This window comes from Piliocolobus tephrosceles, chromosome 10 (assembly GCF_002776525.5).
Source record: "Piliocolobus tephrosceles isolate RC106 chromosome 10, ASM277652v3, whole genome shotgun sequence".
Classification (NCBI taxonomy): domain Eukaryota; kingdom Metazoa; phylum Chordata; class Mammalia; order Primates; family Cercopithecidae; genus Piliocolobus; species Piliocolobus tephrosceles.
The window spans coordinates 37,810,481-37,823,875 of record NC_045443.1 but is presented as its reverse complement, the minus strand read 5'-3'; the positions used below and the strand labels follow the sequence as shown (position 1 = coordinate 37,823,875).

The 13,395-nt window shown below is 35.4% G+C and overlaps 1 protein-coding gene across 2 annotated transcripts in view; it reads right to left on the bottom strand.

Annotated features, from left to right (window-relative positions):
- Window positions 1-13,395, bottom strand: part of CNTN1 (contactin 1) — a 428,408-nt gene that overhangs the window by 78,317 nt on the left and 336,696 nt on the right. For both annotated transcript variants that reach the window (XM_023182834.2, XM_023182835.1), the window contains one exon: window positions 12,258-12,416. In XM_023182834.2, the coding sequence (XP_023038602.1) occupies window positions 12,258-12,416 (159 nt within the window). The remainder of the gene's footprint in view (window positions 1-12,257; window positions 12,417-13,395) is intronic.

The window sequence follows — 13,395 nt, the reverse complement described above, 5'->3', positions numbered from 1 at the left end:
CTGCAGGCTCCACCTCCGGGGTTCATGCCATTCTCCTGCCTCAGCCTCCTGTGTAGCTGGGACTACAGGTGTCCACCACCATGCCTGGCTAATTTTTGTATTTTTAGTAGAGACAGGGTTTCACCGTGTTAGCCAGGATGGTTGATCTCCTGACCTCGTCATCCGCCCGCCTTGGCCTCCCAAAGTGCTGGGATTATAGGCATGAGCCACCATGCCTGGCCAAGGTAGCCATTTTTTACTGGACACTATTCATTGATTTTAACCCCTTACAGAAAACAGGCTGTATTGGGTTAAATGGTGCCTTTCTCCACCCAAAAAATGTCCATGTCCAAATCACCAGAACCTGTAAATGTTATCTTATATGAAAAAAAAAAAAAAAAGGCTTGGCAGACCCTGAAATTAAGTTTAAGGTTGTAAGTGTTAAGAATCTTAGGGTAGGATTATCCTAAATTATCTAGGTGGGCTCTAAGTCCAATGACAAATGTTCTTATAAAAGAAAGACACAGAGAAGAGTCACACCTAGAAGACCAGAAGGCTATGAGACCACCAATGGTAGATATGAAAGTGATGTAGCCACAATCCAAGGGACATATGGAGCCACCAGAAACTGGAAGAAGCAAGAAATGGAGCCTTTGGAGAGGATGCAGCCCTGCCACCACCTTGATTTTGTTCTCCAAACTATGAGAGAGTAAATTGCTGTTGTTTTAGGCTACCAAGTTTATGTTAATTTGTTGGCAACCCTAGGAAACTAATACTGAACCTTAAAGGCAGAAGTTGATGGAGCTATTTGTGAGTTTATAATTATTGAGTTTGGCGGGGGTTGGGGGGTATGCAGTACAAAAGTGTTTTAGGAGGCTTGAGTCTGTCAGACCTGCTCCCCTGCTTCCTAGTCTCAAAACTCCAGCACTATTTAAGGGTTTGAAGAATGGAAATGTTGGAAACATTTTAAAGAATGAGGATATTGTGTTCCTATGATAGTCAAGGCTACACTGGGGCTTTTCCAAGGAAGCTGGGAGGTCAACAGGTAAGAGCAGGTAACTGCTAGGACAGACAAAGAAGAACCAGGTGGATGTGTGGAAAAGCTGCAGCTGATTGACTGATTTTGAGCGCATGTGAGGATCCAGCATGAAAATCTCCCAAACAAATGGAAGACATTTTCATAAAGTAGAAGATCATAGTTGACCACCAAAAATATGTGAAGGAATGATGGTAGGTAAGGCAAGAAAAGTCAACAGGAGTCATTTTATGCTAGATCTGGATTCCAGCTGAGGAGCCAAGGCTTTGATTTTAATGAGTGAGATGAAGAAAGGAAGAATAAGCAATCAAACTCAGAGTCATGACCTCAAGCAGGTCGACCCTAGGAAGAAGCCCTTGGTCCAAAGATGCAAAAAACTCAAAGGGGGAAAATGAACTGTACGTTAAGGGAATGGAATTCCAGAGTGGACATTCTAAATTATTAAGGAAGGAATTTGCTATAAATATTTTAGAATAGTATTCCCACCAGGATTGCTAATAGCTTGACAACTCTTCTTTTTAGAACAAATCCAATTATTATTATTATTGATAATTTATATTAACATCAGTACCTATGAGAATACAAATATCTAAAACAAACATGTTTTGGTAAATAGTTATAATATCCCCTCAATAAAACCATCTATGTAAGTAGTAGCAATAATTTAGCAAAAACATGATTAACATCTCTCATTTTTAAAAGATGTACCAAGAATTAAAAGTGTCTCTTCTCTCTAAGCTGCTTTCACTTCTGCAAATCTGGGTGGCACTTCTGACCCCAACCACATCAGAAGTACATAATTTAAAACACATTCTCTCTGATATTTTCCCAGCTCTTGTCTTGAGCTAAGTAGCCCAAATCATCACTACAAATGGAACTCCAAGACTGGCTAGGTCCACATCAGGCCCACACTCAATGTATTTCTTCTGTCTCCCCCTTGTTTGTTCCTGGCTATCATTTGTGGCCATATATACATTTCTTCTACTTTTTATTCACATTTTGAAACCCCTCAGGGCCTAGTATGCCCAGCATCATGTTTTACAAGTAGAAGTACTTAATATATTTTTGCTTAAAATATATATGTAATACAAATTCTAAAGTTTGTATCTATTTAGAGTAGACAATGTCTCAAGGCAAGAAGCATAGCCTTGTCTATAGCAATCACTTTAGTGTCTTCTTCATCCTTGAATCAGGCAGGTAAGAGAAGGAAGGCACTCTTTTAGCTTGCCCCACCACATAATATCCATCACTCTATGACTCTATATTGTCATGTATGCAGTCCATAAATTGTCCTGTCCTGTCTAAAGCACAGAGTACTACTCCATCTTCTTAAGCCCTCTTCCTTTCCCTTCAACTGTGAGTTGATTCTCATTTATCTCTTCCACTGCTGCTGTATATGCTTTTTTAAAAACTTGGTTTTACCTTTAAAACACATTTTATGTGTTTTATGTGTTTTAATGTCTTCACAAATGGATTTGTACCTAATGCAATCTTCTCTCCTATTCCTTAAGCCCTGGTAGGAACTATTGGATCCTTTTTTCTTCTTCTCCTTCTTTTTTTACTTCTTCCAAAATCACCTACGCAGTTTGGGAGCAGAAGCCTGCTCCCTAAAGAAGTAAGCTTTGCTTTGGAAGCAGATTTATGTCTCAAGCCAAATGGAGAAAAAAAAAACAGGAACAGAGAGACTTCATGTCCTTTTCCTTCAGCCAAGTTCCTTGCAACCTGTTTGTTATTCTTGGAGCCAGAAAGAGAGTAAAGTACTTTGCATAATGGAGGCAAATACTGGGGATCAGGAGCAGACCTTGTTCTAGACCTGATTTTTAACTGGGTCAGTTCTGAGGCAGGCCATACAGTTAATCTCAGCAGTGAAAACTTGGATCTTAACAGTATAATGCCTGATTTTGGAGGAAGCAAAAAAAGGAGAAGGAGAAGAAAAAAAAAAAAAAAAAAAGGATCTAATAGTTCCTACCAGGGCTTAAGGAATAGGAGAGAAGATTGCATTAGGTACAAGTCCATTTATGAAGACATTTAGGGTTCACAATAAAGCATATAAAATGTGTTTTAAAGGTAAAACCATGTTTAAAAAAAAGCATACACAGCAGCACTGGATGAGATAAATGAGAATCAACTCACATCTCTCTTTTAAAAAAACTAAATGTTGTATATTAAATAGGTAGTTCTTTAAAATTTTGTTTTACTTTTAGTGTAAATTTTAAGCAAAGAGATATAAAGCACCTTAGTTCTTACTTTAGTACTTAGGCCAAAGTACTCAGTTTAGCAACCAGCTATAAGCAATAATTCATAGATCTATTTACAAATGCCTTGAGGCCCTAAGGCTTAGAATAAAATGTTTCTCACCATTCTTTGAGGAAAAGAGAATCAAGCCTCATGAGTATCACAAGGCCAATAATTCATTGTGTTTTAGTTGCCTGGAAATCATGCTTGTGGCGCCCTGCCTTTAGACCACACTGATTAATTGTTTGAGCAGCTTCGGAAACAGCCAGAATGACTTCAGGACTGAAAAACAGATTGTGTCAAGAAAACTCCAGCCAATGTAAGCCCCTCCACTGTAGACTTTTACAAGTTATCTGAGTGAGTCCTGGTATTTCTTTAAGATCTAAACATAAGCAGAATCTTTGGTGTCCCCCATTTCAATCTAAAACCCAAATATTTGAAAGTACCAGAACAAACCTACTCACTGAGAGATTCTAAATAAAAATTCAGGTGTCTGCGATGTTCCCCTTTCTGTGTCCAAGTGATCTCATTGTTCAATTCCCACCTATGAGTGAGAACATGCGATATTTGGTTTTCTGTTCTTGTGATAGTTTGCTGAGAATGATGGTTTCCTGACAAAGGACACAAACTCATCCTTTTTTATGGCTGCATAGTATTCCGTGGTGTATATGTGCCACATTTTCTTAATCCAGTCTGTCACTGATGGACATTTGGGTTGATTCCAAGTCTTTGCTATTGTGAATAGTGCCGCAATAAACATACGTGTGCATGTGTCTTTATAGCAGCATAACTTATAATCCTTTGGGTATATACCCAGTAATGGGATGGCTGGGTCAAATTGTATTTCTAGTTCTAGATCCTTGAGGAATTGCCACACTGTTTTCCATAATGGTTGAATTAGTTTACAGTCCCACCAATGGTGTAAAAGCATTCCTATTTCTCCACATCCTCTCCAGCACCTGTTGTTTCCTGATTTTTTAATGATTGCTATTCTAACTGGTGTGAGATGGTATCTGATTGTGGTTTTGATTTGCATTTCTCTGATGGTGAGTGATGATGAGCATTTTTTCATGTGTCTGTTGGCTGTATGAATGTCTTCTTTTGAGAAATGTCTGTTCATATCCTTTGCCCACTTTTTGATGGGGTTGTTTGTTTTTTTCTTGTAAATTTGATTGAGTTCTTTATAGGTTCTGGATATTAGCCCTTTGTCAGATGAGTAGATTGCAAAAATTTTCTCGCATTCTGTAGGTTGCCTGTTCACTCTGATGGTAGTTTCTTTCTGCAAAAATTTTCTCGCATTCTGTAGGTTGCCTGTTCACTCTGATGGTAGTTTCTTTTGCTGTGCAGAAGCTCTTTAGTTTAATTAGTTCCCATTTGTCAATTTTGGCTTTTGTTGTCGTTGCTTTTGGTGTTTTAGACACGAAGTCCTTGCCCATGCCTACGTCCTGAATGGTATTACCTAGGTTTTCTTCTAGGGTTTTTATGGTTTTAGGTCTAACATTTAAGTCTCTAATCCATCTTGAATTAATTTTCATATAAGGAGTAAGGAAAGTATCTAGTTTCAGCTTTCTACTTACGGCTAGCCAATTTTCCCAACACCATTTATTAAATAGGGAATCCTTTCCCCATTTCTTGTTTTTGTCAGGTTTGTCAAAGATCTGTAGATGTGTGGTATTATTTCTGAGGGCTCTGTTCTGTTCCATTGGTCTATATCTCTGTTTTGGTACCAGTACCATGCTGTTTTGGTTACTGTAGCCTTGTGGGGAGATGGGGGATGGGGGGTGGGATAGCATTAGGAGATATACCTAATGTAAATGACGAGTTAATGGGTGCAGCACACCAACATAGCATATGCATACATATGTAACAAACCTGCACGTTGTGCACATGTACCCTAGAACTTAAAGTATAGTTAAACACACACACACACACACACACACACACACACTCTTCAGGTGTCTCTTTGAGACTGGAAATGAGCATTTAAAGGCTTCTCACTGATTCTAACACACCTACTCAGTTTTATGTTATAGGTTCTAGACCCAACCCATAGATTGCCTGGCAGGACTCTGGAAGGAGCCATAGGTTTGGCGAATTTCTGTGAAGGAAAGGAAAAGCAAGTTGTGCTCTGACATCTCAGAAGGTGTGAATCCTTGATCCTTCTCTAAGGGAAATATGAATGTAGCCTCATAAAAAACCAGAAATTCATGTTTGAAATGAGAACTACAAAAACTGAAGAAAGAGAAAGGCAAATATATATATATATTTTGTCCTAGAATAAACCTAGAGAGTTTTCATTTTTAAAAAGATGAAACTAATACTAGATAAAGATATGGCAGAAGAGATACTCAAATACTGCTTATGGGAATAAAAACAGGTTCTACCTTACTGTAGAGTGATTATATATAGCTCATGTGTTTGGGCTGTTTATACTCAATAATTTAATTTACAAATATCTATTTTAGGTAAATAACCTAAAGTACAGAGAAACATTTAGGTGCAAAGATGTTAACTGCAGAAGAATTTTAATAACCAACTCAGTCTTACATGACACAGAAATTTAAATATAAGCATATTTTCTTATTCATGTTGGATAATCCATTCCAGGTTCTCTGAACTGTTTATCATAGCATGCTTACTATGCCTCTTCATGTTCTGGCCAACATCCTCTTACACACACACACACACCATCACTAAGAGTATTCTATAATTAGTCCTCTGAAAGTAGCAGCATGGAATCAAACACAATTTTCTAACAATGACCTGGGCATCTTGTAGAACTCCAGGAATGGCATCAAGCTGTCTGCTGTCTGTCCACTAAAAACAGTCCAGGAGAAGTACAATTTACAATAGCTTGCCTTAAAAATACACAGTCAATTTCTTCATCTCATTATTCTAAATTTAATCTTTGGAACACTGAAAGTTGATATCTTTCAAATATATTTATTTCATACCTTAAATATTTACCTTCATGAATCTGAATTTAATCCTGCACCTTTGTTTCTTAGTGGTCACACCATAAATAAAAACCACATGATTTTTATTTCTGTATTTGTTGCAGAAAATATTTTTCACTTCCACTTAGGATGCAGTCATAAGAGAACTTCGCTAGTACACTAACAAAAAGAACACATAGATAATCTATAAACCATCATCTTCCAAAGCCCATTAGAGAGCTGAGTTTGTGAAGACACAAGGGACTAAAATTCATCATTGGTAGAACAGTGATGAAAGAAAGATGTAGTCATAGATGTTAGTAAGAAGAAAACAGTTTAACTTCTAACAGATATTTACAAAGTATAGGCTGATATGTCTGTTTAAAGTCACAGGGAGATCAAAGAACAAGGAGAATCTATAGTAATTTGACGATTATTTTTCGTAGGCCTTCATCACATGTACTCAAGAAAGTTTTGGGGCAGTACAAAAGAGCCAAAAAAGACTTCCTCTGGGGCACCGATACCACAAACATGAGATAGTGGCAGGAGTGATGAGAGAGATCTGCTTCCCCAGTGAGGGACAGGTGTTTCAGACTTGTTGAAGTCTAAGGGAAGAGAAGGAGAACTGAGTAAAAAACCCGAGAACTCTGGGCTTTAGACTGATCATCAGCAGCAGGTATCTGAGCAGAAGCCGGGGAGATGAAAGAACCCTCTGTGGGGTCCAAGGTAGAAGAACCTGCCGAAGTCTGATAGCAGGAGAGGAAAACCTCCAGACACTCAGATATGTAGGAAGGTCTGATCTTACACTCAAATCACTTGAAACCTACCCTAAACTGAATCTAACAACAATGCTTAGATCATCTCAACTACAAATATGATTGACTCAGACCCTAAAGTAATGGCATGCACTTTCCCAGACATCATTAATATTTACTTTAGTAATCACTGTTCTTCTATACACAATGTTTGGAATTGAGCAAAAGTTATCAGACACATGAGTAAGCAAAGAAATATGACCCACTGTCAAGAAAGAAAAAAAATCCACAGAGCTAGACTTAAAGATGTTCTAGATGTTTAAATCATCTGATAGGGTTTTAACATAAGTATGTTAAGTATGTAAAAATGTCAAGAGGAAAACATGTACAACTTGTATAAACAAATAGGAAATTCCCATGGAATATTATGTGAACAATTTTAAAAGCAGTCAAATGCTAGAAATAAAAGTTCCTGAACACAATAAAGCAGTAGGTCAAAAGTATTTTAATGTGATTATTCGCAGACTGAATCCAGCAAAATAAATTATCTATGAAAGCGAGAGAGGTAATTAGCCATTATCCATACAGAAACAGAGACACACAGACACACAGATAAACAGACACATGCACAGACACATACACACACACATACACACACACACACAGTCCATTATCTGTGGAATAACATCAAACAATCTGATATACATGTCAAGAGAAACCAAGAAGAAAGAGTAGAGCAGAGGAAATCTTTGAAGAGGTAATGAATGACTAAGAATTTTCCAAAGTTGAAGAAAATATCAACCCAAGAATACAAGAAGCCAAGCTCCATTAGGATAAATGCATTTTATCAAGCTGAAAAGCAAATACAAAAAGAAATCTTGAAGCAGTCACAGAAAAGGGACATATCAAGTACAGAGAATTATGTTTAAAACAATTACTGACTTCTCATTTGAAACAATGGAGACAAAAGACAACAGAACAATGTTTTTAAAGTGATCAAAGTGAAATGAAGAGCAATTTGGATTTTGTATGCAATTAGAGTATCACTTAAAGATGAAATTAAAGACATTTTCTGATAGAAAAAAACGTAAAAACCTTTGAGTCCAACAACCTGACCAATTAGAAATGCTATACGTTTCTTAGTAGTGAAAATTATACCAGATAAAAAACAGTTTTACAGAAAGGAATGAGGAACCCAGATATAATAAATATACTGGTAAATATAAAGGAATTTTGAGACACCTTTCAGCCAATAGAATAGAAAACAATTTTCTCAGACTGAAAAACGCATCTAAGATGATGTATTCAAAGCAGTGGGGAAAAAAAACAAAACAAAACAAAAAAAAACTGTCAACCAAGAATATCATATCCAAGCAAATGTATTTTAAAACCAAAGGCAAAATGCACCACAGATAAATAAAAACTGAGAGAAATTGTTACTAAAAGACTTACCTTCCAAAAAAAATTAAAGTTGCTCAGGTTGAAAGTAGTTGATCCCAAACAGCAATTTGAATAAACTCCCCCAAAATAATGAGCATTGGTAAAGGTAATTTTGTAATTATAAAAGATAGTATAAATACTCATTTTTTCTTCTATCTTCTCTTAACTTATTTAAAAGTAATTGTAGAAACCTATATATGTATGTATATATGTTCACACATATGTTGTGCATTTATATATGTGTGTATATATATAATTGTGTTATTGGATCTATGATATATTGAAATGTAATATATTTGATACTAGCTGCACAAAGGGGACAGATAGGAGCAAAGTTGTAAAGAAATAACATCAGATGGTGATACATAGTTTGTATGTTTGTCCACTCTAAATCTCACGTTGAAATTTGATCCTCAATGTTGGAGGTGGGGCCTAATAAGAGGAGTTTGGGTCATGGGGGTGGATTCACAATGAATGACTTTGTGCCTTTCTTCCAATAATGTGTGAGTTCTTGCTTTATTAGTTCATGCAAGAACTGATTGTTACAAAGAGCCTAGCACCTTGCTTCTCTCTTCGTTGCTCCCTCTCTCACCGTGTGACAAGTCACTTTGCTTTCACCATAAATGAAAGCTTCCTGAAGCCCTCACAAGAAGCAGATGCTGGCGCTATGGTTCTTGTATAGCCTGCAGAAGTGTGAGCCAAATAAAGCTCTTTTCTTTAAAAATCACCTGGCCTCAGATATTTATAGCAATGCAAAAGAGACTTAGATGATAACTCAAATCAACATGAACAAATAAGGAGGACCAGAATTAGTAAATACAAAGGATAATATAACAGAGAAATTAACAAAGGATAATATAAACAAGCATATGTTGGTTTATAGGCAAACAATTATAGAAAGTGATAATTTTAATATAAGATTATTGGGTTTGTGAAATATATAGCTGTAACATATATATTTATATATATTTCACTGAATATGAAAGTGTTTCCCCTAGATAGCTCTATTTCATCTTCTTCTTTTGTGCTATTATAGTAATATATAATAATATATTACTAAATATTAATAACATATATTATATGCTATTATAGTAATATATAACTATATTACTATATATAGCATATAGCATATAATAAAATATGCTATAATAGCATATATAATAAAATATGTTAGTAATATATAGTATTATAGTAATATATTACTATATTATAGACTATATAACTATATTATATATAGTACTGTAATAGCGCAAAAGAGGAAGAATGAAATAGAGCTATCTAGGAGAAACACTTTCATATTCATTGAAATTAAACTAATAAAATTATAAAACCTATTCTGTTAAATTCAAATGTATCTGGTAAGCCCTAGAGTATTCATTAAGTATGTATGTGTTTGATTATACACATGTATAGTGAATATAAACTTACCCTCGGAGCAGGATTACTTACACACACACACACACACACACACACACATACACAGTGAATATCATCAAAGGAATTAAAATGTTGCACTAGAAAATGCTCACTTCTTTCAAAAGAAAGCAGTGAACAAGGAAAAGAGGAACAAAAATAGTAAAATATTTAGAAAGCAAAAATACAATGCAACTACGATCCAACTGTATCAATAATAACATTAAATGTTAATGGATTAAATAATTCAATCAAAAGGCAGAGACCATCAAACTGGATGAAAAATTCAACTAAATGTGGCCAACAGAAAACATACTTTAGATTCAAAGACCCAACGTCAATGAAAGCAGAAGAATTGGAAAAGATATATAATGGAAATAGGAACTTTTAGAAAGCAGCAGTGTCTATTACTAATATCAGAAGTACCCTATTTATTTTATTATACTTTAAGTTCTAAGGCACATGTGCACAACGTGCAGGTTTGTTACATATGTATACATGTGCCATGTTGGTGTGCTGCACCCATTAACTCGTCATTTATATTAGGTATATCTCCTATTGCTATCCCTCCCCCCTCCCCCCACCCCAAGACAGGCCCCGGTGTGTGATGTTCCCCACCCTGTGTCCAAGTGTTCTCATTGTTCAATTCCCATCTATGAGTGAGAACATGAGAAGTACCCTATTTAAAACACATCTCCTACCTCCCCATTCCTCTTTTCTGTTGTTTCTCTCTAGCGTTCATCACCACATGACTTACTATATATTTTAATTGTGTATTGGCATCTCTTCTACTATAATATAAGCTCCTTGAAGACAGATTTTGTTGTTCTTATTTTGTTCATTGCTGCTCAGCTATACATACTGCATCTAGAATAGGTTCTGGCACACAGTGGGGACTCAATAAACATGTTTAAAGAATGAGCACTGTGTGGGCCCTGACCTAGGTGCTAGAGATAGAACAGTGAATAAAACAGTTTTTACCTTCATGGAACCTACTTTCTAGTGGATATTTTAAAATGAGAGGCATATTTAAATTGAGCTACATAGTAAGCATACATAAATAACTAATGCAAATGATTGCAATTAGTATTTCTTTTTCAGGGCCAAACCAAATTTAAACCATTTATTTATTTTAATGGGCTAGATTTCTAATAGTTTCATTATTATCATACCTTTCCATTCTCTTCAGAAAAGTAGAAACTGCTCATGCTTTAGGTTTATAAAGTATCTAAAAGGTTTTTAAATTTATTTTTCGGATGGACTGATTTTGTCAAGAATATTTACAGATAATTCTTAAAACAATAAGCATAATGTAATAGAAACATTTCACTTGTTTCTAATTTTATTGCAACTTTATACACTTAGGTGGGGAATCATCTGATATTAAAATATATCCTCAATCCTTGCAACAGACTTCAAGTTTATATTTGATTTATTTCTCTGGAGGGGAAGAAATATCAAATAGAAGTAAATTTAAATTAAAACATCTTAGTGAGCAATACAAATATTGGCATTTGGGAATGGGATTTCCACTATGTTAAGATAAATCTAAAATGAAAGCAGATTTGGGAGATTAGAATAATTTTTTTTTTTTTTTTAGTTTTTTAAAAAGGAGGAACATTTTATTCACCACTCATGTCTCTTTTCTTTTCTTGTGACAACTGGGAAAATATTTCTGTGTCTCCTCTTTTCCATCTTAAAGAATTCTGGCAATGACAAGTTCGTTTAAAAATATTGTCAAAAGTTACGAAGAAATTATTTTATCAAAAAGATCTTCAATCTTCCATTTTACAGGAGAAAATATATGTATTGATGTGTGATATTGTAGGCTGGTCATGACAAATGGCAAAGTTGTAGACAAAGGAAAGTACCCACTTACTCTTAATTAATTTTTCCTGATCAACTTTAGAAAATCTTAATATAAGAAAAGAAAAAGGTTGAAAGATCCAAAATGTCTTTAAAAATCTGTTTTGAGGAAATTCAAACCAGGTCAGATCATTCATATAAAGGGTTATAGTAGTAAGATTTGGATGCTTAATTTAAGATTTATGATCAATGTGGCTTTTTAGAAATTCAGAACTATAGTACATATGTACTCAAATAAAAAGGGTCATAAATAAAGTGCTATGAATGCTATTTGCTCAAAAATAGACTTTCCAGTGATTTTGGGGGCAGTAAATCTCACACAAAACTCAAGTAAGAAACCCAGGAGGCCTCATTTTGCTTTCCATTATAGGTTGATTTAGAAATGATACTTCTTTTTCTATAGCTTCAACACATTTAAATGTATAACTTCCATGTAATTTTCTTCATTACCAAAATATTAGAATAAGTTTTAAAAATTTTAAGAAAGAAAGCCTTTCAAGGTAGATAATGACATTTTTAAAACCTCCAAATTTTTGTTTTTGAGAAAAGAATTCACTTTGAAAATACGCACGGATTAATCAGACAAATAAAACTCACCTGTCTTTGCATCTTTCCAGTCATCTGAAAGAATAGTCTTGGTCTGGATAGTGTATTTAGAGATAGGACTATGATTGTCTGAACCACGGCTCCAAGTAAGTGCCACAGAAGTGGCTCTAATGTCTTCTATTCTCAGACCACCTGGAGGGCCTGGAGGGCCTGAAATGAAAATTTGGGTAATGAATCAGTGAATCCCAACTAGTGAGTTAAACACACATTAGAATACAAAAATGTCTTCTAACAATTAATCTAAAGAACATTTGTACAATATAATCAGTGTGTCTGCATTTCTTTTAAATATAGATTATAAGAAGTGATATGATTTGTAGTTTTCACTGAATGATTTCATGTGTCTCTTTTTAAGGAAGGAAATAGATGCTATCATTTAAAAATGACATTGGTATGCAGGTATGATAATCTCTGACTCATTATATGCAATTGGCACCAAGGGGACCTAATGCAGATTGTAGCATAGTATGATTTAATGAATTCTTGCTGAATGCATGAATCAGAGATGGTAGCACAATTCGGTTTAGATATGGGAACAGTTGGTCTATTGTCATTCTGCCCCCCCAGAACTGAACACATCTCTTTGTTCTTTGATGTTTTTGTTTTGTTTTGTTTTGTTTTTGAGTTAGGGTCTCTGTTGCCCCAGGCTGGAGTGCAGTGAGGTGATCATGGCTCACTGCAGCCTCTGCCTGCCTCCCCAGCTCAAGGGATCCTCCCAGCTCAGCTGCCCAAGTAGCTGGGACTACAAGCACTCCACAACACCCAACTAATTTTTGTGTGCATGTGTGTACTTTTTCGCAGGACTGGGTTTCACCATGTTGTCCAGGCTGGTCTCCAAGTTCTGGGCTCCAGTGATCCTCATGCCTAGGCCTTCCAAAATGTTGGGACTACAGGTGTGAACCACCGCACTGGCCCACATACTTTCTTATAACTCTAAATGTTATAGGTAATTTATTTTACTTGAAGTGGAAATTTCTGGGAATCATTTCATGTATCATTTTGCATAATACATTTCATGTTATAGTCATAAGAATAATATTAAAAATGTTTCTACTTATATATAGAAAATAATTGACAATTCAGAGATATACCAGGAATGCTCTTAGAACCTCAAATTATATTGAAGAGT